This window comes from Capra hircus, chromosome 13 (genome assembly GCF_001704415.2).
Source record: "Capra hircus breed San Clemente chromosome 13, ASM170441v1, whole genome shotgun sequence".
Classification (NCBI taxonomy): Eukaryota; Metazoa; Chordata; class Mammalia; order Artiodactyla; family Bovidae; genus Capra; species Capra hircus.
In genome coordinates, this window is record NC_030820.1 from 11,807,088 (window position 1) to 11,833,276 (window position 26,189).

The 26,189-nt window shown below is 42.4% G+C and overlaps 1 protein-coding gene across 1 annotated transcript in view; it reads right to left on the minus strand.

Annotated features, from left to right (window-relative positions):
* Positions 1 to 26,189, minus strand: part of SFMBT2 (Scm-like with four mbt domains 2) — a 178,486-nt gene that overhangs the window by 56,074 nt on the left and 96,223 nt on the right. Inside the window, exons 8-9 of the mRNA XM_018056961.1 lie at positions 11,092 to 11,184; positions 9,641 to 9,788 (exon numbers count right to left, since the gene is read on the minus strand). Of these exons, the coding sequence (XP_017912450.1) occupies positions 9,641 to 9,788; positions 11,092 to 11,184 (241 nt within the window). The remainder of the gene's footprint in view (positions 1 to 9,640; positions 9,789 to 11,091; positions 11,185 to 26,189) is intronic.

Below are 26,189 nucleotides of genomic sequence, written 5' to 3' on the forward strand. Positions count from 1 at the left end.
AACCCAGGGCCTGAACCCCCACCTTCTGCACTGCAGGTGGATTCTTCACTGACTGAGCCACCAGAGAAGCCCCACGTCTCCCCTAGCTGTAGCATTCCCTGGCTCAGAGCCACTAGCACTACTTATTACTGCCACTCAGGACACTCTCCCTTCCCTCTGTGGTGAATTTCCATCTCTTCTCCTAGAGAAAAGTGCAATGGGTTGAAGAGAGGTTCCATAGCAAGACATTCCCCAGAAGAGCTCGCACCCGAACAGCTGGAGACAAGCTGAGCCCCGCAACAGAAGGGCCCTGCCTGCTCAGGGCCAGGGCGGACTGGCTGTGTTAAAGCCAAGATCTCCTTTCATTCCGTTTCTCTTCCCTGGATCTCTGCTGCACTCTGGGTCTCAGTTTGTGAGCAAAGGAAAATCTCATCAAGATCGTGGGGTAAAGGGAGAAGGGAGAAATGGGGGGGGGGGACTTATAAATGAATAGCTAACCATTTTCTGAAAGAACATTAAATTTAGGTATTCTGTTTGGTTAGCATCTTGTTCAGATAAAACTTTCCAACTTAACAGATCTCCTCTACTCCTCGAAAAGATAGACTTTTACCTGGGTGTTCTATCACATTCATAACCACCAACTTCTAATGGATTTCAATCCTCTCCATAAACCCTGGGCTCAAGGTTTCTTGGACCTGCAATCAGTCTTTCTCTACCCAGTTGCCAAGACTCTACAGGGAGCGATTTTTATTCTACTAATTTCAGGATATATCCAAGTTTTGCTGGGTACCCGAGCAATAAGTCGTTGTTGTTACCCTGCCCCCAGAACTCTCTCCTTTTCTTGAACATTTGAACAGCTTCAACTTCTCCTCCTCCTCCTTCTCTTAAGAGACCTTCATTCACTGTCTCACTTGAAATTCTTCTCCTTGGAACTGATAATGAGCTCGCTTTGTAAGGCATTTTTGTGACAGCTCAGAAAATAACTGCTACATTAAAAAACAAACTGCTGTGGCTCGTATAATAGAGACAACAGGGGTCAATTATACTCATTAATCAACAAAGACAGAACAAGAAGTACTAAGGCTTAACCACAGCCAGGAAAGCGTGTTTTAAACCCAGGAGGGAGGGAAACAGCAGAGAGGAAAAGAAAATAAAAGGAAATCAAAACCCCCTGGGCTATTAAATTTTGCAATGAGCTGCCATCAGAGACTGTTGAACCTCCACCACTAGGGTTATTTAAGCTTTAATTAGTGTTTATTCTGTATGAAGTTCCAACTGTTACAGGTCCAGAAGGAAACAGGTCGATGACCCATTTCCTTATGATACAAATTAATTGACACAGAACAGCTCCGCTTGCAAACATTGACTACTGGCTGTGCAAGTGGACAATTCTTCTGAAATAGAACTCAGCAGTAAAAACGTCCAGGAACGTTGACACAACTATTTCATTTCTGGGAATGTAGCCCATAAAAACAAACCCCCTCAAACTTATAAAATGTGATACATGAAGATACAATGGCATTATTAGTGATAATTCTGAGGATAAAAAAACATTTTTACATCCAAAAACAGAAAATAATATGAAACTTAGCTGAGTCCGTGGAAATTCATGCAGGCATGAAAACTGCACCTAGTTTACTTAAAAAAAAAAATCATGAAAAAATGATTATTGTGAGTTTAGATGAAAAGACTGCTATAACCATATACAGAATTATTAAACTGACATTAAAATATGCAAAGAAAAGGACTAGAGGAAATGTAAGAAAAACTTACTAGGAAATAGCAAAATAATTATCTGAGTGGTAGGACTTCTGGATACTTTTTCTTTTACCTCTTTGCGTTGTCTAAATTTTCACTCATGTTCATGAATTATTTCAATAATAAAAACATGTTGAAGGCATAGCATCTTTGCTCTATTTTAAAAGATAATCAAAGCACTAACCAATTCAGTAATACAATGGGTCAGTCTTCCACTTCTCCTTTACTAACAGAATCTGGACTGTATCCAATTACAAGAGAAAGTTACCTCTCTCACCACCGCCAGGAACTGAACCCCGAGGCAATCATGGCGGTCTTCCGTCCCTTGCCAGTGACTTGGGATTGGGGGGAAGGGCAAGGCTTTAAAAAAAGATCTCTCTCTCTCAAAAAAAAATTTTTTTTAAAAAAGGGACCACAGGAGTAAAAGCTCCTATTCTGTGTTCTTTTTTAAAAAAGAGCAATCCCTGCCTTCGAAATCTACCACCTCCCTCCATATTTTCAGTTGACATTCATTTCCACAACCTTTCAAGCTGCCAATCTTGAAAATTTACACATTCATTTCCAATTGAATTAATCTGTTTTTACATTCATGGAATAGCACAGAAAAAGAAAAAAGAAAAACAAGGAAAGATGGGGAAGGGAAACAAGTCCAGTTAGTATAAACACCAGCCTTACCCAAAGTCCTTATCTTTTAGAATAAATGTTGAAAGTATTTAATGCATGGAAGGCCACAGTGTGACATGCACACCCCTAAGTAGGGAGTCAGGCTCAAAGTGTTATTCTGATTCGTAAACAATGTTAGGAGATATAGATATGTCCCCAGGATGGAATCTGATATCGTATAAACGTCAACTGTCAAAGGCAAAACTAGCTTAAGAATCCTAAAGAACAGAGTAAATTCAGGGATAAGTGAGCAAGAGGGATGCTTAGCTTGCAACAATCAGGAATGTTTTCAGATGTTAAAAATCCACCCAAAGAGTGGGGAGACCTGACGGCAACCAGGATGAGCACGGTCATGATGGCACCAAGTCAGAACTTGAGAATATGGACTGGATTCACGACAGATCACATGGGGGTGTGAAATAGAAGAGTCAAGGTCGACTGGGTCCCCAATAATACCTACAGTGCTCTATTTCATTGTTTAAAAAGCAGAATCAAATATGGCAAAATGGTAGCCCTCTTTTCAATCAAGGTGGGAGGTCCATGAGTGCGTTTATTATTTTCTGCCCCCATTGGAATGTCTGAAATAGGAGACAACAGTCAATGTCTGAGGAAAAGAGAATACCAATTAGGGTTCATCACCGTGTGTCTTAATTATCATTGAAAAACACTTCTACTTCTTAAACTGTGTTCTGTGTCTACTAAGATGGCCAAATAGGAGAGACGAAGTACAAAGATAATTGATTTACTTGAGCGACTTCACTTTCATTTTTCACTTTCATGCACTGGAGAAGGAAATGGCAACCCACTCCAGTGTTCTTGCCTGGAGAATCCCAGGGACGGGGGAGCCTGGTGGGTTGCTGTCTGTGGGGTCGCACAGAGTCAGACACGACTGAAGCGAGTTAGCAGAGGCAGCAGCTTTTGCTTGCACATTTTACAGCGGAAATATACAGGCTTCACATGCTCTGCAAAGATCCCCTGGGGGGTGTGATTCTGTGCCTAACCTTGGATGCTATGCACCAAGGAGGTTAATGAAATGATTTAAACACAGCAAGTCACGGTTGATAACCTATATGCATTTTTCCCTTCTTGATTTATTTGTTTGATCCCCTTTCAAAGTGGCTGTAACACTGAACCGCTGTTTGTTGGGCTGCAATGAATGCAGTGAAATTGCCCAGATTCTGTCCTTTGCTTACGAAGAAAGCACCTGCTCAAATGGAGACAACGCTAAAAAATTTCGATCCATTCTGGCCTAGACTATTTATATCTGGAATCTGGCGACCGATTTTTTTAAACAGGAATGGAGTCAAAATAATGTGAGCAGGGACGTATGTTGTCTGCACATCTCCTGTATCACCAGGTGTCTTGTTTCATCAGCTGTTTCATACTGGGGAATGAGTGCATTACTGTCTTTTGGGATTCAGACCTGTTGTAATTCAATGCAGTGTTTATGGTTCTAACAGAAATCTAAACAATGTAATGCTTTCATGAAAAACATACCGACAAGAACACATACGAACTCGTTTTCAACATGTATTATAAATCTTGGGCTTCCATGGTAAAGAATCAGCAGTAAAGAATCCGCCTGCCAATGCAGGAGACGGGAGTTCGATCCCTGGGTCAGGAAGACCCCCTGGAGAAGGAAACGGCAACCCATTCCACTATTCTTGCCTGGGAAATCCCATGGACAGAGGAGCCTGGTGGGCTGCTACAGCCCATTGGGTTGCAAAAAAGCGACTAAACAATGACAACAAAAGTAATAAATCCTACACACTCTCAGAATTCAAGTTAAAAACAACAAACTTTCATACATTATTGAAGCAAATAAGGGTGCTGGAAAGCATCCAACAGCGTAACTGCCAGATTAGATGCTGATATATAAGGCTCGTAACAAGTTATCTCAAGCAACCATAAAATCACCACTACCGAGACCACCAGCATCTCTCAATTTTAATTCACTTTAATTAAAAAAATAAAAACACTTTACTACATATATGACACATGTAAATACATAGTCAATATGGTGTCCCCAAGTGGTGTTAAGTGTTAGTCACTCCGTTGTGTCCAACTCTTTGCGACCCCATGGACTGTAGCCTGCCAGGCTCCTCTGTCCAGGGAAGCCCCAAGCGGTAAGGGAGTTCAATAATTAAAGCTGTATCTTTGTTATAACTGCAAACATTTGGAACTTTATTCCCTAGAGCTGAAATTCTCCAAATGCTTTGACCCAAAGACCATTCCAGTCAGGGGAAAGTCACGGTCCACTGACATCACTCAGCCCTGCACAAGGCCACCAAAATGCCCTCAAGTTACTGAGAAGGGCGGATTTTACAAAGTATCAGGGAGAGAAAACAGCAATAAAGGGTGGTTACACAGAAAACACATTCAACTTGGGATCTTAAGAATGGGATTTTATGCCAAGTTCAGCCCCAAGACTTATAAAAAACTTAAAAAACCATTTAACACAACTAAACTTCAATTTCCCAAATATATAATGATTGGAGGTGATGAGATAATCTCTAATACCACTTTCAGTTATAAAAACCCTTTTATAATAACATATGATCATTTTTGAATAAATAAAACATTCATGTAGAGCAAAGAGAAAATAAAAAAGAAAAAGACTTAAAAATTATTCTGTTAAAAGTCTGGTTCCCAGCTGCCCTGGTTGCCACCTTCATACCCTAGGCTCCCAAATACAAGTCATCATTTTCATTAATTTCTTACATAATCTTCCAGACTCTCTTTACAAGACTATGTGCAAACATAAATACACATCCTGGAACTTCCATGGTGATCCAGTGGTTAAGAAATGCAGGTGAATGTGGGCTCAACTAGGATCTCGCATGCCACAGAGCAACTAGACCCGTGCTGCACAACCAGAGGAAAACGTGCTCACTGCAACCAAGACCCAACGCAGCAATACATAAAGAAACAATATATACCCTTACTAGCCTCTTTTCTAGCAAAAAAGGCATGGTGCTGTGACCCACTGATCAGCCCACTCACAGCACACCCTGTAGAGCATCTCAGGTCAATGCAGAGAGATCTGCCTCATTCTTTTCAACAGCTGCACAGTGTTCACTATATAAACACCTAAAATTGAGTTAACCAACCCCATACAGAGAGACACGTGGATTTTCTCAAGTCTTTTGCTATTACACATCATGCTGCAAAAATAACCAAACTTTTATGCATATTATCAGTACATTGTAAGTTTAGGAGAAATTCCCAGAAATGGAAATGCTAAGTCAACAGCTAAATGCATCTGTAATTTTGGTAAAACTTCCCAAACTGCCTTGCATACAGTTGGCACCTACCTGCATTCCTGCCAGCAAGTCTGAGAGAACCTGTCCCTCCATACTCCATCAAAACAGACCTGCTTCTTCCTTTCTCTTTTGGATATCCACCTCATCTGAGAAATCCGTGCCATCTCAGTATGACTTTACTGGGCATTTCTCTTCTTATGATGAGTTCACATAAAAGGCATGATTCTATTACCATTAAGTATCTACTCGTATTTATAAACCTATGTAAGTTTTTGCTTTTCTTCTTACTGGATTATATGTAAAAGCTCTACCATCTCAAGACAACAGTCCTACAGCCAAAGGCAACCCCTAAAGATTACCTCAGATATGCAGATGACACTACCCTCATGGCAGAAAGTGAAGAGGAACTCAAAAGCCTCTTGATGAAAGTGAAAGAGGAGAGTGAAAAAGTTGGCTTCAAGCTCAACATTCAGAAAACGAAGATCATGGCATCTGGTCCCATCACTTCATGGGAAATAGATGGGCAAACAGTGGAAACAGTGTCAGACTTTATTTTGGGGGGCTCCAAAGATCACTGCAGATGGTGACTGCAGCCACGAAATTAAAAAACGCTTACTCCTTGGAAGGAAAGTTATGACCAACCTAGATAGCATATTCAAAAGCAGAGACATTAATTTGCCAACAAAGGTCTGTCTAGTCAAGGCTATGGTTTTTCCAGTGGTCACGTATGGATGTGAGAGTTGGACTGTGAAGAAAGCTGAGCGCCAAAGAATTGATGCTTTTGAACTGTGGTGTTGGAGAAGACTCTTGAGAGTCCCTTGGACAGCAAGGAAATCCAACCAGTCCATCCTAAAGGAAATCAGTCCTGCGATTTCTTTGGAGGGAATGATGCTGAAGCTGAAACTCCAGTACTTTGGCCACCTCATGCGAAGAGTTGACTCATTGGAAAAGACCCTGATGCTAGGAGGGATTGAGGGCAGAAGGAGAAGCGGACGACAGAGGATGAGATGGCTGGATGGCATCACTGACTCAATGGACATGAGTTTGGGTAAACTCCGGGAGTTGGTGATGGACAGGGAGGCCTGGTGTGCTGCGTGCAATTCATGGGGTTGCAAAGAGTTGGACATGACTGACCAACTGAACTGAACTGAACTGAAAGATTACTGATGGATCACTTCTTGCTTTAAGGGTTTAAAAAATGATTATCACTGAGATTTTCTTATTGGAAGATACTAATCACCATTACTCAGTAGTTTACAAATGATACATAATACCAATAGAGAAACATTCCTCCTAGAAAAGATATGCTTCAATTTCAAAAGTGGAAGGAACGGTCTGGAAGACTACATGAAGACAATTTCATTTTACCAAAAATCACAAATACTTAGGTGACAGAGAAGTCATAAATATGGCTGAAGGGTAGGTATAAAAAGCTTAAGATATAAAAAATATTTAATATTATAAAAAAATTTGTACCATCATTTCACTGCACATTTAAGAGTTCAACCATATTAATATAAAACGATTTTCTTAGTATCATAAAATGCAATTATCAAAATAGGCACATCCATTTTACTAGTAAAGCTCCAAGCTATGTGAATAATCTCTTTTTGGAAACATATTTAAAAATTCTCAAGACCTTAGTAAATGTTAAACCTCTACCATCCATCAATCAAACATCCAAATTGCAGATATTTTAAATGTTTTTCCTATTTTTTTAAACTATGTGAGGAAATACCCAACTCATTTTTTAAAATTCTTAAATAGATCCTATTTTTCTAGGAACACACTCGAAATTTTTCAAGTCCAACCAAGCCACATTTTAGATATCTGTGACATTTTTCTTCAATGACAAGAGACTCATCTGCACACACACACTTTGATTAGAAGTTGGGAAGAAACAGAGATGGCCAGAGGGCTTTCCAGCTCTACAGCTGGCCAGCTGCTGACATTTCACAGAAGGAGAAGACTTCTCTTGCCTGAACCAGTAGATGGTTCATAACAGAGCTTGGGGGGGTAGCACTGCTGGTAAAGAATCCGCCTGCCGATGCAGAAGACGTAAGAGATGCAGGTTCGATCCCTGAGTCAGGAAGATCCCCTGGAGGAGGGCATGGCAACCCACTCCAGTATCCTTGCCTAGAAAATCCCCATGGAGAGAGGAACCTGGTGGGCCACAGTCCACAGCATAGCAAGCAGTCAGACACGACTGAAGCAACTTAGCATGCACACGCACAACACAGAACTTGTCCTGTCACGTAAAGAGTTATAAGAACACTGGGATTTGTATCACGTCTTTGATCCTATACAGCAGAGGTCCCCAACCTTTCTGGCACCAGGGGCTGGTTTCATGGAAGACAGTTTTTCCATGAACCAGGGGTGGGGGAACGGTTTCTGGATGACTCAAGTGAATTACATTTATTGTGCACTTTATTTCTATTATTATTACATCAGCTCCACCTCAGAGCATCAGGCATCAGATCCCGGCAGTCAGGGATCCCTGCTATAGAATATCTGTGGAGTACCAGGGGTGCCCCCATTTACCAGTCTAGAAAACTGAGGCACACTGATTTGCAGAGTCATCCACAGGCACCCAAATGGACACAAAAACAGAGGCCACGGGATCCTAATCTTCACCACCCATAACTGAGCAAAGAATCAGGAGCCTGACCGCCTGTCCTGTTACTAAGTGTCGGGTCCTGGGCAGGTTACATAAACTGCCTGGAACTAAGTCTCCTTGTAGGGAAATCTTCATTTTGAAGACTCGATGAATTTGGCACTGGAAACATTGGAAGCAGTGTTTTGGAGAAACATTATAATCAGGCTGAATTCCATTACTGCAGAACGTCAATGAGAAGCAAGGGCCGAGATGGAAATAATTCAAAAGCATCTCTTCCGCGGGGCTGACACTGGAGGATGAATTAGGATAAAAGCCCAGCAAAGTACAGTCATTCCACAATAGTGAGGAGCAACACGACTGATGTACACATAACCCAGCCTCCGGAGATCTGAAGAGATGAGCACAAAAGCCCTGTTTCATTTGAGATTATCTGTCAAAATCTCCCCGGAACTTAAGTTCTCTATTCTTGTTTTTTTTTTCTCTTCCTTCATTCCCCTTCTTTTCCTATCCATCTTCTCACCTTTCATCTCTCTGCATCCTCCCTGGAAAAACCTTAGAATTACAAGGACAAGAAATCACATCTGTAAAGTACAGCACGGTACTCAGTCATACTATGGTTTATGGGTCTCAATTCAAGAGGACTTGAATGCAACCTGGTTCCCAACTTAATTACTGTCATGTCTTATGGAAACAAAGTGCTAAAAATCTGAGAGCAACTGGGCTCTAGGGAAAAGTCAACTTACTGGAAATACCGTTTTAGAGAAATGTTTCGTTAGCAGGTTGCTGCCTTTTTAAAGCCACAGCTCAGACACGTTCCAGTTTTTAATCCCAATCACTTGGCAATTCTGTACCCTCTCTCACCACACAGCAGAAACACAGCTGTCAATCATACAGTAACAGAAGGCTAGCAATGTTTCACAGAGGAGCCCAGGGTCACATGCCTCCTCCGGGGATGGAGCTGTGTGTGTGTGCACGTGTGTGCTAAGTCACTTCAGCTGTGTCCAACTCTGTGTGACCGCATAGAGCCCGCCAGGCTCCTCTGTCCATGGGATTCTCCAAGAAGGAGTACTGCAGTGGGTTGGACGTACTCCTCCAGGGCATCTTCCCGACCCAGGTATAAACCTGCATTTCTTCTGCGTCCAGCACTGGCAGGCGGGTTCTTTACCACTAGCACCACCTGGGAAGCCTGAAGGAGCTGTAACAGACCCTATGTCAAGCTAACCAAGAAACACACTGTTTTCCCACTGTGTCCGAAATGTTTATGGCATAAACGTTTCCACATCAACAAAGGCATCACTTTGCTGACAATACAAGTCCTCCTGAACCACCCAAACACTGTCAGTTTTCACAAAACACAAACCTTTGGGAGGGGTGAGATTGACTCCGTTTTTAAGGCACCACTGAACTGGTAAGATCCCCAGAGAGTCCGCATGGCACAGCATCGAGAGTTTACTAGGCTCTGGTCTGAGGTCGTCAATCGTCACTTGAAAAAAGTGATTGTTAAAAACCTGAAAGAAAAGACAACAGCGCCCGGTGTTAATTCCTTAAGATGAACAAATAATGCTCTGGAGGAAGACTGGCACAGCTTTCAAATGAAGTACATATATTTCACCCAAATGGTCACAGCAATACCTGCTGTTTCAATACATATTCTTAAAGTGGTTCAGTCATGAAAAAGTTTAAGTTGATCGTTTCGGTCATACTAATGGAACTAAAACGCATGTTGGCTAGAATCTAAATGTGCTGGATTCTTCCACCATTTATAAAATTATATAAATAGTGGATATGCTCAGTCCCTCAGTCATGTCTGACTCTTTAGTGACATCATGGACTGCAGCCTGCCAGGCTCCTCTGTTCATGGAATTTCCTGGGCAAGAACACTGGAGTCGGTTGACATTTCTTCCTCCAATAAATAGTGTGTGTGTGTGTGTGTGTGTGTGTGTATGTACGTGTGTGTGTGTATATTTAAAGTAGAAACACATACTGGGCAAGAACACTGGAGTGGGTTGACATTTCTTCCTCCAATAAATTGTGTGTGTGTGTGTGTGTGTGTGTGTGTGTGTGTGTATTTAAAGTAGAAACACATACTTTAGATGTTAGGATAGGTGAGTTGACTGAGACGTCTTTGATGGGGAAGGGAAATTATAATCTTAAAAGACTATCAGCTCGTTAATAAAAATGTCTTTACATGAAATGGTACTTTCATTTTAAATCTGCGAACTGTAGATGTATGACTTTTCCTTTAATCGGTGAAAGCAGATGAAAGAAAGGAAGTGAAGTGTTCTCTGCCCCCTCACTCCGGAAACAGGACTTTGCTTATCACCATTTGCAAGTATTTTCAAAATAGATCACATGGGCTATAATCAGTGTGGCAGGAGGAGCCCAATTATTAGTACAAATACTACGTATGCAAACTTATCAGCAGTTCTTTTCATGAGCACAGACAAATGGTAGGCTCAGTATCATGCGGTTAATAAGAGAAGGTGGCACATATTCAGTGGTTGAGTTCACTGCTATAAACTCAGTTTCTCGTCGGCAGCTTCCTCTAGGACACAAGCATCTGCATTCTGCACTATCAGAGGACAACTGATGTTCACCCACCCATTACAAGAGGAGGCACCTGATCAAACTCGCTCCATGATGTAAGTGACCAAAACAGGAGCTTAAGACAGGGCTGGGCTGCAGAGGAAGCCCTCTTTCCTGGGTTTACGTGGCACTGAGCCTATTCCCTCGGGTTGGCTTCGGAATAGAAACACTTACGATGTGATCCACTCCAGAGGTGGAGGTCAGGAGCAGATGAGGGATGCTCACCTTGGTCACGGATGCAGGGCAAATGTGACTCATGTTCACGGTCTCTAGCTTCATTCCAACTGTGAAGAAATGGCTTCTCAAATCTGCATGGTCCTGCAGGGAAAAGACTGAGACTGTTAAAAAGACCTTGGATTGTAAATTAACTCGGTAACTGTCCGGATGCTTGCTTTGAATGTTTTAGTGGGCGACCTACAACAGACTGAAATAATTAACCCTCTCCAGCCTCTAATTATGGCAAGACATCACGTGTTTGGGGCTTCCCTGATGGCTCAGACAGTAAAGAATCCGCCTGCAACGTCTGAGACCTGGGTTTGATCCCTGAGTTGGGAAGATCCCCTGGAGAAGGGAGTGGCAACCAACTCCAGTAGTCTTGCCTGGAGAATTCCATGGACAGAGGAGCCTGGCAGGCTACAGTCCATTGGGCTGCAAAGAGTCGGACACAACTGAGCAACTTTTGCTTCACTTCATCGTGTATTTAATTATTTTCTGCAGGCTTCATTGCTTTTCCAAGGGAGAAACAAGCCTTGGTGGCCATACTGAAATTTGTCCTACACAATTTAAAAAAAAACACACCACATGGCTTTGATTTTCCTATCATGGACAGACATGTAGCACAGTAATGGAAACCACCAGTCATGTAAAACACAGCAGGGGCATCCTTGGAAAAGGTGGCCTCTTGCTACTGGAGTTACTTCGCAGACTTCGGGGAGGATCTGGTGGGGGGATACAGCTTGTCTTCTCTGCATTCAGTATCAGTGATGGGTACTGATACTGGTTCTTGGAAAAGTGGAGACAACACACCCTGAAACAGCCCAGCACCCAATCAGAACCTGCCTCCTGCTCTATAAAGATGAGCTACACCCCCCACTTAATAGGTGTCTGGCAGTTTTATAGACAATTCACCAAAGCCTTGTGTGTGTGAGCAGAGCCTTCCTGCCTTCTCAAGAAAACACATTTCAGTCACTGCTTCAGCTACCCAGCAACAGATGAGGCTGGTGGGACTCTGGCCACCAGGATTTATCTTGCCGAGATGGAGGTCACCTCGTAACTCACGGTCTTTATAAACAGCAGTGGATAAATAAATGTCTTTGCAGGCTGTCCCTGAGGAAATAAGTGCTGCAAGTAAATCCTGCTGTGCCTAAATACATCAATTGGGTGTGAGAAGTACAAACGCAGCTGGGGACCTATGACTTCCTTTGATCTGCCAATGTAAAGTGGATTTTAAAAAATTTTTTATTGAAGTATAGTTGATTTACAATGTTGTGGTAGTCTCAGGTGTACAGTAAAGTGATTCAGTTACACATACAAACACATGCGAATTCTTTTTCAGATTCTTTTCCATTACAGATTATTACAAGAAATTGAATATTGTTCCTGGTGCTATATAGTAGGTCCTTGTTATCTATCTAGTTTATATACAGTAATGTGTATATTTTAATCCCAAATGTCTAATTTGCCCCAAGCTCTCCGTGTGACCTTGACCACTGACCTGAAGTCTTCAGCCAATTTCACATCCATCCCTGTCTCGGCTCCAAGCCCCACCAGAAGGTTGCTCAATCACAACTCCCAATGCTGGGGTGGAAACCTTTTAATGCACAGGAACCCTACACTAATAACTGCCCCTTACCTGCTTCAATACTTTGGCCACTTGATATGAAGACCTGACTCTTTGGAAAAGACCCTGATGCTGGGAAAGACTGAGGGCAGGAGGAGAAGCGGGGAGCAGAGGATGAGATGGTTAGATAGCATTGCGGACTCAACGGACATGAGTTTAAGCAAACTCTGGGAGAGATTGAGAACAGGGAAGGCTGGCATGCTACAGTCCATGAGATCGCAAAGAGCTGGACACGACTTGGCATCGGAACAACCGCAACAACCTGCTGCCCCATTTTACTAATAGGTGTCTAAAGGTACCTTCTGCTCCTTAGAAATAAAGCATTAAGTCTTAGACAGAAATGTGGTCCACAGACAATCTTCTCTCTCCAAGGCTGTGGATTCTATAATAAATCCTTATTCTCAATGATTTCAGTGCATCCTGAATTAAACTGTGCATCTAGGTTAAGAGGGGATCCCTCTGTGTACATACCACACTCTCATCTTTCTAGAGTACCTGTATGCCTCTGTGAACCTCTGAACACCATCCCCTCTGTTCATACTTAAGAAATATCACCCACATCAAAACCATATGTAGTCACATGAGGGATGAAAATAAATTATTAATGACATGAACATTTTTTAACAATTAAAATACTGTTAGCAACACTTTGTCTTGATGACAAAAAAATATTTTAAAATAAAGCTTAGTGAAAAAAGGTTGAGAAACAAGTTTTCCTTTGTGAATCACAACTTAGGTTTCCTACACTTAAATTTCTTTTACTAGGATTCAGTTGCGAGCACACAAATTTCTTACTCATGGAAATCCATCTGGTTTTGTTCCAACCTATGTGAAAACTCTTGAGCTTTCTTGTTTAATATATTGCAAAAAAAAAAAAAAGGAAGAAAGAAACTGAATATTTTGAGGGGCTACTTGCAACCATAAGCAGGTCATTTATATTCTGGTCTCAAATATCCATGTCTATTGGTCACAGCAAATACCTGCTTCGAACAGTACAAGAGAAAAGTCTACACATGGACATCACCAGATGGTCAATATCAAAATCAGATTGATTAGATTCTTTGCAGCCAAAGATGGAGAAGCTCTACAAAGTCTGCAAAAACAAGACCGGGAGCAGACTGTGGTTCAGATCATGAGTTCCTTATTGCCAAATTCAGACTTAAATCAAAGAAAATAAGGAAAACCACTAGACCTTTCAGGCATGACCTAAATCAAATTCCTTACAATTATGCAGTGGAAGTGAGAAATAGATTCAAGGGATTAGAACTGATAGAGTGCCTGGAGAACTTGGGCAGATGTTCGGGACACTGTACAGGAGAAAAGGATCAAGACCATACCCCCACCAAAAAATGTGAAAAAGCAAAAAAAATGGCTGCCTCAGGAGGCCTTACAAATAGCTGTGAAAAGAAGCAAAAAGCAAAGGAGAACAGGAAAGATCAACCCATTTGAATGCAGAGTTCCAAAGGACAGCAAGGAGTGATAAGAAAGCCTTCCTCAGTAATCAGTGCAGAGAAATAGAAGAAAACAATAGAACAGGAAGGAACAGAGATCTCTTCAAGAAAATGAGATACCAAGGGAACATTTCATGCAAAGATGGGCACAGTAAAGGACAGAAATGGTTGGAACCTAACGGATGCAGATTACATTAAGAAGAGGTGGCAAGAATACATATGCAGATGATATTAAGAAGAGGTGGCAAGAACTATACAAAAAAGATTTTCACGACCCAGATAATCACGATGGTGTGATCACTCACCTAAAGCCAGACATCCTGGAATGCGAAGTTAACTGCGCTTTAGGAAGCATCACTATGAACAAAGCTAGTGAAGGTGATGGAATTCCACTTGAGCTATTTCAAAACTTAAAAGACGATGCTGTTAAAATGCTGCACTCAATATGCCCGCCAATTTGGAAAACTCAGCAGTGGCCACAGGACTGGAAAAGGTCAGTTTTCATTCCAATCCCAAAGAAAGGCAATGCCAAAGAATGCTCAAACTACCACGCCAACTGTACTCATCTAACACGCTAGCAAGTAATGTTCAAAATTCTCCAAGTCAGGCTTTAACAATACATGAACCGTGAACTTCCAGATGTTCAAGCTGGATTTAGAAAAGGTAGAGGAACCTTAGATCAAATTGCCAACATCCACTGGATCATCAAAAAAGCAAGGAGTTGCAGAAAAACATCTATTTCTGCTTTATTGACTATACCAAAGCCTTTGACTGTGTGGATCACAACAAACTGTGGAAAATTCTAAAGAGATGGGAATACCAGACCACCTGACCTGCCTCTTGAGAAACCTATATAAAGGTCAAGAAGCAACAGTTAAAACTGGACATGGAACAACAGACTGGTTCCAAATAGGGAAAGGAGTACGGGAAGGCTGTATATTGCCACCCTGCTTGTTTAACTTATATGCAGAATACATCATGAGAATCGCTGGGCTGGATGAAGCACAAGCTGGAATCAAGATTGCCGGGAGAAATATCAATAACCTCAGATATGCAGATGACACCACCCTTATGGCAGAAAGTAAAGAAGAACTAAAGAGCCTCTTGATGAAAGTGAAGAGGTGAGTAAAAAGTTGGCTTAAAACTCAACATTTAGAAAATTAAGATCATGGCTTCCGGTACCATCACTTCATGGCAAACAGGTGGGGAAACAGTGGAAACAGTGTCAGACTTTATTTTCTTGGGCTCCAAAATCACTGCAGATGATGACTGCAGCCATGAAATTAAAAGACGCTTACTCCTTGGAAGAACAGTTATGACCAACCTAGACAGCATATTAAAAAGCAGAGACATTACCTTGTCAACCAAGGTCCGTCTAGTCAAAGCTATGGTTTTTCCAGGAGTCATGTATGGATGTGAGAATTGGACTATCAAGAAACCTGAGAGTCGAAGAATTGATGCTTTTGAACTGTGGTGTTGGAGAAGACTCTTGAGAGTCCCTTGGACTGCAAGGAGATCCAACCAGTCCATCCTAAAGGAAGTCAGGCCTGAATATTCACTGGAAGGACTGATGCTGAAGCTGAAACTCCAATACTCTGGCCACCTGATGGGAAGAACTGATTCATTGGAAAAGACCCTGATGCGGGGAAAGACTAAAGGCAGGAAAAGAAGGGGACAACAGAGGATGAGATCGTTGGATGGCATCGCGTACTTAATGGACAAGAGTTTGAGTTAACTCCAGGTTGGTGATGGACAGGGAGGCCTGGCGTGCTGCAGTCAATGGAGTTGCAAAGAGTCAGACACGACTGAGTGACTGAACTGAACTGAACTGAGTTATTGATTATATCTTATTAATAAACATGAGCTCCAAATTTCAAAAAGGAACTTGGAAATTTTAAAACATATCCTTTTCTGCTCAGACGTAACTTTCACTTTGTTTAGGTCATTTTGGGGGATGAAATTTTACAAATTTCAAATTCCTTTTTTAAATTTTATTTACTCATTTTTTGGCTGTGCCAGGTCTTCATTGCTGTGTGTGGGCTTTTGTTTAGCTGCAGCGAGCAGAGCCAACACCACAGTTCAAAAGCATCAGTTCTTCAGCGCTCAGCCTTCTTCACAGTCCAATTCTCACATCCATACATAACCACAGGAAAAACCACAGCTTTGACCAGACGGACCTTTGTTGGCCGTCTCTGCCAAAGTAATGTCTCTGCTTTTTAATATGCTGTCTAGGTTGGTCATAACTTTTCTTCCAAGCAGCAAAAGTCTTTAATTTTATGGCTGCAGTCACCTTCTGCAGTGATCTTGGAGCCCAAAAGAATAAAGTCTACCACTGTTTCCCTATCTACGTGCCATGAAGTGCTGGCACCAGATGCCATGATCTTAGTTTTCTGAATGTTGAGTTTTAAGCCAACTTTTCACTCTCCTCTTTCACTTTCTTTGCTTTCTGCCGTGAGGGTGGTGTCATCTGCATATCTAAGGTTATTGATATTTCTCCCAGCAGTCTTGACTGCAGCCTGTGCTTCATCCACCCCAGGTTTCTCATAATGTACTCTGCATATAAGTTAAATAAGCAGGGTGACAGTATACAGCCTTGACATACTCCTTTCCGTATTTGGTACCAGTCTATTATTTCGTGTTCAGTTCTAACTGTTGCTTCTTGACCTGCCTACAGATTTCTCAGGAGGCAGGTCAAGTGGTCTGGTATTCCCATCTCTTTCAGAATTTTCCACAGTTTGCTGTGATCCACACAGTCAAAGGCTTTGGCATAGTCAATAAACAGATGTTTTTCTGGAACTCTCTTGCTTTTTTGATGATCCAATGGATGTTGGCAATTTGATCTAAGGTTCCTCTACCTTTTCTAAATCCAGCTTGAACATCTGGAAGTTCACGGTTCATGTACTGTTGAAGCCTGACTTGGAGAATTTTGAACATTACTTACTAGCATGTTAGGTGAGTGCAATTGTGCGGTAGTTTGAGCATTCTTTGGCATTGCCTTTCTTTGGGATTGGAATGAAAACTGATCTTTTCCAGCATTTTCACAGCATCATGTTTTAGGATTTTAAATTTCTCAACTGGAATTCAATCACCTCCACTAGCTTTGTTCGTAGTCATGCGTCCTGAGGCCCATTTGACTTTGCATGCCAGGATGTCTGGTTCTAGGTGAGTGATCACACCATCGTGATTATCTGGGTCATGATGTTCTTTTCTGTATAGTTCTTCTATGTATTCTTGCCACTTCTTCTTAATATCTTCTACCTCTGTTACATCCATATCATTTTTGCTCTTTATTGTGCCCATCTTTGCATGAAATGTTTACTTGTTATCTCTAATTTTCTTGAAAAGATCTCTAGTCTTTCCCATTCTATTGGTTTCCTCTATTTCTTTGCACTGATCACTGAGAAAGGCTTTCTTATCTCTCCTTGCTCTTCTTTGGAATTCTGCATTCAATGGGTGTATCTTTTTTCTCCTTTGCTTTTTTCAGTTCAGTTCAGTTCAGTTCAGTTCTGTTGCTCAGTCGTGTCTGACTCTTTGTGACCCCATGAAACGCAGCATGCCAGGCCTCCCTGTCCATCACCACCTCCCGGAGTTCACTCAGACTCACGTCCATCGAGTCAGTGATGCCATCCAGCCATCTCATCCTCTGTCGTCCCCTTCTCCTCCTGCCCCCAATCCCTCCCAGCATCAGAGTCTTTTCCAATGAGTCAACTCTTCGCATGAGGTGGCCAAAGTACTGGAGTTTCAGCTTTAGCATCATTCCTTCCAAAGAAATCCCAGGGCTGATCTCCTTCAGAATGGACTGGTTGGATCTCCTTGCAGTCCAAGGGACTCTCAAGAGTCTTCTCCAACACCACAGTTCAAAAGCATCAATTCTTCGGCACTCAGCCTTCTTCACAGTCCAACTCTCACATCCATACATGATCACAGGAAAAACCATAGCCTTGACTAGACGGACCTTAGTCGGCAAAGTAATGTCTCTGCTTTGGAATATACTGTCTAGGCTGGTCATAACTTTTCTTCCAAGGAGTAACCGTCTTTTAATTTCATGGCTGCAGTCACCATCTGCAGTGATTTTGAAGCCAAAAAAAATAAAGTCTGACATTGTTTCCACTGTTTCCCCATCTATTTCCCATGAAGTGATGGGACTGGATGCCATGATCTTCGTTTTCTGAATGTTGAGCTTTAAGCCAACTCTTTTGCTCTCCTCTTTCACTTTCATCACTTCTCTCCTTTCCACAGCTATTGGTAAGGCCTTCTCAGACAAGCATTTTGCCTTTTTGTATTTCTTTTTCTTGGGGATGGGCTTGATCACTGCCTCCTGAACAATGTCACGAACCTCCATCCATAATTCTTCAGGAACTCTTATCTGATCTAATCCCTTGAATCTATTTGTCACTTCTACTGTAAAATTGTAAGGGATCTGATTTAGGTCATACCTGAACAGTCTAGTGGTTTTCCCTACTTTGTTCAATATAAGTCTGAATTTGACAATAAGGAGCTCATGATCTGAGCCACAGTCAGCTCCCGGTCTTGTTTTAGCAGACTTTGTAGAGCTTCTCCATCTTTGGCTGCAAAGAATATAATCAATCTGATTTCAGTATTGACCATCTGGCGATGTCCATGTGCAGAGTCTTCTCTTGCACTGTTGGGAGAGGGTGTTTGCTATGACCTAACACCCAAAAAAAGATGTTGTTTTCATCATAGGGGACTGGAATGCAAAAGCAGGAAGTCAAGAGATACCTGGAGTAACAGGCAAATTTGGCCTTGGAGTACAGAACGAAGCCGGGCAAAGGCTAATAGAGTTTTGCCAAGAGAATGCACTGGTATACCAAACACCCTCTTCCAACAACGCAAGCGAATTCAGTCAGAGAAACATCAAAACTACATGATTTCCTGATATCCATTCCAATTCTGTGTTCTGCCCTTCATCCTTTCATTTGATCAGCATCTGTTAAAAACCACTGGGGCACCACACACTGAGTTTCTCTGGTGGCTCAGTGGTAAAGAATCTGCCTGTAATGCAGGAGACCCGGATTCAATCCCTGCATAGGGAAGATCCCCTGGAGAAGGAAACGGCTACCCACTCCAGTTTGCTTGCCTAGAGAATTCCATGGACAGAGGAGCCTGAGCCTGGCGATCTATAGTCTTTGGGGTCGAAAAGAGTCAGACATGACTGAACAACGAGCACTTTCACCCCAGACCAGGCCACCAGATGATACACAGAATACACACAATGAAAACTGCCTTTGTAAAAGGCGGAAGGAAGAGACTCACAGAGAACAACAACGGAAGATGCAGGCTTAGGAAAAAAATTCAGAACAAACACTGTTTTTATCTGTAGCATCAAAAAGCATACCCACCAAGACACTGGCAGTCCAGGGATTTAAAAGTGTGAAACTTAATTTTGAATATAAAAATCATGAGACTTCGGATGACAGTGAAATGATTCCGGGAAGGTGGGACAGTAAATTCAGTTAGAGAGGCTGGGTCTTAAAATACTGCAGAGGTTTTTAGGTCTGATCCAAGAAGCAAAAGGAGTCATTCAGCACTCCTAATACATACAGAGATTTTTATGGTAAAAAAAAAATTCAACGCCAGTGGATTTCCAAATAAGCCAATACACAGACCTTCTGAGCTCAGTGTGTGTGCAAATAAATGTAGATACACGTCAATGTATGAGAAAAGGCAAAGATATTCTCATTGGAAAACAAATTTAGTTCGAGCCCACTTACCTAGGACTATTAACACAGTCAGAGAACACACGTTCATTTACAGACATCAGCTAATCATTTTTGATTCTAAGGAGAGACTAAGGGGAAGTGTTGCTGACCCCCGAAATGATTCAGAAAACCGATGATCTGCTGAGAGATAATGGGAAATTCACTGTGGGCTGAAAGATACATCCTGGCCTTTGCAAAGCTCCAAAGAATCCTTCACATCTCTCAATTACTGAACCAAGAATGATGCTGCTCCTGAAATGAGGAGTAAGTGGTAAATCCTCAGGACATTTACAGATGTGCCTGTCACATTCACGAAACACTGTTTATTCAAACAAACCAGAGTCCAGTTCAACTGCTTATGGAAAATCCCCTTTCTCTTAAGACAGGCTGGCGATGTCATTCCCATTTTCATTAATGGCTATACATTTTATTTTTGCCCTGAAGTAGTTTTATACTGATGAGAAGTAAAACACCATTCATTTTACTGAAGGGCTGTCTTACCAGCCTACCTTAACAATCACTCTTCAGGGAATCTTATTTTCAGTTGAATGACAATGTAAAAGAGATTTTTATACACATCAACTTCCATAACCCACACGAACTTCATCAGCTTTACTTTTCCTATACCCACAGAGCTTTCACTCTCTCAGGAAATCAGTCCTGAATATTCACTGGGAGGACTGATGCTGAAGCCGAAACTTCCAATATTTTGTCCACCTGATGAGAAGAACTGATGCACTGGAAAAGACCCTGATGCTGGGCAAGATTGAAGACGGGAGGAGAAGGGGACGACAGAGGATGAGATGGTTGGATGGCATCACCGACTGGATGCACACGAGTTTGAGCAAGCCCCGGGAGTTGGTGATGGACAGGGAAGCCTGGCGAGCTGCAGTCCATGGGGTCGCAAAGAGTCGGACACGACTGGGCAACAGCTGAAGAGTCAGAGATTCTGTACTGACACTGACCCTAGCTGGGTCTGGAGTGAAATATTCAATCAGGGAGAAACAGTAACAGCAATGAACATACTGTAAATACTCGTGAGCACTTTCCTTGTATTATTATTTTCCCCTCATAGCGGACTATGGGGTATGATCCATCTCACAGACAAGAAACTAAGACATTTAGACGTTAAGTTACCTAAACCAGGACACGCAGCTGACAAGAGGATGCATGCGTGCCTGCTAACTCTGTGCAACGTCCGCCAGGCTCCTCTGTCCATGGGATTCTCCATGCATGAATACTGGAGTGGGGATGCCATTTCCTTCTGCAGAGGATCTTCCAGACTCAGGGATCGAACCTGCATCTCATATGCCACCTGCACTAGCGGGCGGGGTCTTCACCTCCAGCGCCGCCTGGGAAGCCAGGATTCAAATCGACGTGGTCTGAGGCTAAGAACATGATCTAGCCATCAGATTACCTAGTCGTCTGTGAGTAGCCATGGAACAGACTGAGAAGCAAAGACCAAAATGGCTCTTTTCATTTTTCAACTGCTAATAGCTAAGCAAGCAAAAAAATAATAACAACAAATAAAACCCTTATTTACAACCTATACACTCCTAAGATGCTATTTCAAATAAAGATATTGCCAAATTAAAAAGTGATAGCTATTAATACTGACCACTTACTGCAAACCTCCAATTACTGCTGTCAATTCACAGCACTTGTTGATGGCTTAAGAAAAAACTGTCAAGATAAAATTCTGACACTAGAATTACCTCCCAATGGTTGTATACAATCAGTCTTCATCAACAATGAACCACTATTTTTTTTACTAATTGCTTTCATGTTCTTTAGGGCGTGGAGATTGAAGAAATGTGTACAGCGAATGCCTACAATGCTCTACAAGTTATCAGTCATCGACACCTATCTGTCATATAACGGTATCAGTGCTAACCCAGACGGGTTCCTCTGATAAACGGAGTTCATCCAGGAAACGTGCCCAGCTGCCAAGTCCACAGGAGCCCCAACCTGCTGGTGGTATTTTCAATACCCTGTGTTAAGTGCTAACCTGGGTATAGAATGAAGTAAAAAACATGTGGTTCCCGACACTGAGAATCTTGGAATTTAATTAGCAGATGACTGGAATGTGATAAAGAAGGCTGGAAGAAGAAGTGTGCATAAAACACAATATATTTGGCATTCTGCCCGATGTCTTCCTTTATTTCACCTGTGAGGCAGAGGACATCAGATGACCTCAGAGCACCCCAGGTACACGCTGGTCCCTGAGATCCCTTTAAAGGGAGCCCCATGCCTGGGAAAAAAAGCATGACCTGAAAGAATCAAATATCACCATTTAAGAAACACCGCTGCACAGAGCGGGCTTCCCAGGTGGTGCAGTGCTGAAGAACCAGCCTGCCAATGCAGGAGACGTAAGATATGTGGCTTCAATCCTGGGTCGGGAAGATCCCCTGGAGGAGGAATTGGCAACCCACTCCAGCATTCTTGCCTGGAGACTCCCTTGGACAGAGGAGCCTCATGGGCTACAAAACGTCAGACATGACTGAGCGCACACACTGCGCAGAGCTGCCTGAATATTGGTCACTGGCAGAGCAACAGAGGTTCAGGGTGAACACTGAGGATCTCTAGGACACAGCAAGTGCCAGAGGATTAGCCTACAGAAGGAGGTGAAGAGTACTAACTGAGAGGCAGAAGACAGGGAAAAATAAAGACCATTTTAGGGTCACCTCATTTCCCAAATGCCTCCTTGATCTTAACCCACTGATTGCTCTCCATTTACTTGAGGAGCTGGGAACGCTTACAGTTTAGCACGTGTAACACAGGTTCTCCAAACGGCCAATGCTTCTTGCCAGCCCTGCTTCGTTAGATAAATACACCCCACATGGTACAAAAATAGGAAGAATGTGGCATGGGGGAGAGGGAGTTTAAACTAATTAACATGACACAATTAAAATGTACTCAGTGAAGACTTTCATGTAAGAAAAGCAGTGCCTCACTCCCTGTACAGAAACCAAACTTTTACAGCCCCAGTTCCACAATTAAATACTCCAGGAATTTCCTTCAGCAGTGGCCATTTGAGCCTCAATCTTTAATCCTCTGGTTCTAGTTTTGCTCATGAGGATATAAAAATGGACAAAAAACAATATGCAATTCAGTCCCCTTGCATATAAGTATCAAAATCTTTCAGCACATCATACCCAAAAACACTGCCATTAGACCCAGCAATCCCACTGCTGGGCATACACACCAGGAAACCAGAATTAAGAGACATGTGTACCCCAGCGTTCATCGCAGCACTGTTTACAATAGTTAGGACACGGAAACAACCTAGATGTCCATTGGCAGAAAAATGGATAAGGAAGTTGTGGTACATATACACCATGGAATATTACTCAGCTATTAAAAAGAACTCATTTGAATCAATTCTAATGAGGTGGATGAAACTGGAGCCTATTATACAGAGTGAAGTAAGTCAGAAAGAAAAACAGCAATACAGTATATTAACGCATATATATGGAATTTAGAAAGATGGTAATGATAACCCTGTATGTGAGACAGCAAAAGAGACACAGATGTCAACAATAGACTTTTGGACTCTGTGGGAGAGGGCGCGGGTGGGATGATTTGAGAGAACAGCACTGAAACATGTATACTACCAACTGTGAAATACGTCACCAGTCCAAAACGACGCCTGAAACGGGGCATTTAGAGCTGGTGCACTGAGACAGCCCAGAGGGATGGATGGGGAGGGAGGCAGGAGGCGGGCTCTCGATGCGGAACACGTGTACACCCGTGGTGGATTCATGTCAGCGTGTGGCAAAAACCACCACAATATTGTAAAGTAATTAGCCTCCAATTAAAATAAATTAATTAATAAAAAAGAACACTTCCCAGTATAATTTTTTCAGTTGCAACATGCCAGTTTTTTTTGGTCTTCAGGGACCTCAAACATTGCATAAGCATCTTTTCAAAGGCTTCATTTAATTTGCATAATTTCTAAGAATAGGCTCCAGAAAAGTCCAAGGGGGGTTTTAATTAGTCTTATACTCACATATATATTATCAATACACAATGCCCTAAGCTTTAATTCCTTTATTCACATCAGCATGTTCTGTTATGCTAAAAAAAAAATTCAATGCAATATATCACACTGTTCCTCTTTTGTCTTACCAAAGACCTAGTTCTCATACGGTCATTAGATAATTACCCTCTTTACATTAGTTTCATCTAAAAATGGACATTAAGATGCCAGCATTAATTAAATCAATAGCATTATTGTATTTCAATTCCATTGCACTTAATTAAACTTACCCACGAAGTCTTTATTAAAAAAAGTAATAAAAAATCTATAAGCTGAACACTAATAAGCGTTTTCATTTTTTACTTACAGCTGTAAATACCAATTTTTATCAACTAGTCCTGCATTCAATCAAGTTAAAAAGCAATCATGAGAAAACCTAGTACCACATACTTCAACCCCAACCACAAAAATTTGTTAACAGGTCATTGTAGCAGGACTATTTCCGAAGTTAGTTCCCAAACTGATACACTGGTTGTTTTAAAACAACAGGGGCAAGGACAATGCCTTTCATTGATTAGTACTTAAAACACCACAAAAACACTAAGTGGCTAGAAATTCAACCTTACTTACAGCACCACTATAAGAAAAAAAAAAAAAAAAAAAAACAGGAACACACACACACATAGGTAAACAGTGATTACGGGCTTCCATAGAGGTTCAGCAGCAACGAATTCACCTGTCATGCAGGAGATAAGGAGAAGGCAATGGCACCCCACTCCAGTGCTCTTGCCTGGAGAATCCCATGGATGGAGGAGCCTGGTGGGCTGCAGTCCATGGGGTAGCAAAGAGTCGGACACGACTGAGCGACTTCACTTTCACTTTTCACTTTCATGCATTGCAGAAGGAAATGGCAACCCGCTCCACTGTTCTTGCCTGGAGAATCCCAGGGACGGGGGAGCCTGGTGGGCTGCCGTCTGTGGGGCCAGGAGAGTTAGAGACGACTTAGCAACTAACCAACAATGAAGTGTGGCAAGTGGGATCCTAGTTTCCTGACCAGGCAAATCACAGCAAAGATAACCAAGATGGACTGTAATTCTTCAGTGTTTAGAATTAAAAGCAAGACACTACCTAGCAGCCTGCAGGCAGCAGCGCAGGGCCCCACAATCAAGACATCACTATTTTTTTTTTTTTATCGTTTCTTTACTTTGCCCGCAAAGGTCCGTCTAGTCTAGGCTATGGTTTTTCCAGTAGTCATATGGATGTGAGAGTTGGACTATAAAGAAGCTGAGTGCCAAAGAATCGATGCTTTCGAACTGTGGTGTTGGAGAAGACTCTTGAGAGTCCTTTGGACTGCAAGGAGATCCAACCAGTCCATCCTAAAGGAGATCAGTTCTCAATATTCATTGGAAGGACTGATGTTGAAGCGGAAACTCCCATACTTTGACCACCTGATGTGAAGAGCTGACTCAGTTGAAAAGACTCTGATGCTGGGAAAAGCAGGAGAAGGGGATGACAGACAATGAGATGGTTGGATGGCATCACCAACTCGATGGACATGAGTTTGAGTAGGCTCTGGGAGTTGGTGATGGACGGGGAGGCCTGGCGTGCTGCAGTCCATGGGGTCACAAGGAGTCGGACACGACTGAGCGACTGAACTGAACTGATAGTTTCTTTAAAATGCTGTGTTGGTTTCTGCTGTACAATGAAGTGAGTCAGCCCTAAGTATATAGATCCCCTCCCTCTTGAACCTCCCGTTCCACCCACTGGGTCATCACAGAACAACGAGCTGAGTTCCCTGTGCTAGACAGCAGCCTCCCACTCGTGAGCTGTCTTACACACGGCAGTGTACATACGTCAATGCCACTCTCCCAACTCGCCCCACTGTCTCCTTCCCCAATGGTGTCCACACGTCCACTCTGTGTCTCTATTCCTTCCCTGCACACACCTTCATCACCACCGTTTTTTTCAGAGTTGGTATATATGTGTCTATACGATGTTTGTTCTGAACTCTCGACACAACTGGGCTTTGAGATTTTCACCGTTACCTTTCCTGTTGGACCAAGCTGCCCTCTTCAGCAGGTCTCACAAGATTTTTCCCAACACACGTAAAAACAGGTTGTCCCCACTGTGTTCTGAGCTCTGTAACGCACGGGCTACAGTTCAAGAAGCCAGAACGTGTGAAAAATAACACACACAAGCCCCTCCTCTGGTTTCTCTAAGTGGCAAAGGACAAGCATTACATAAACTGATGTGATTCACCATCCCAGAGAGGCTGTCCTGCCTGAGTCTTTAAAGAGATGAGAAAGAGCAAGATGGTAGGGGAATTGCAGAGA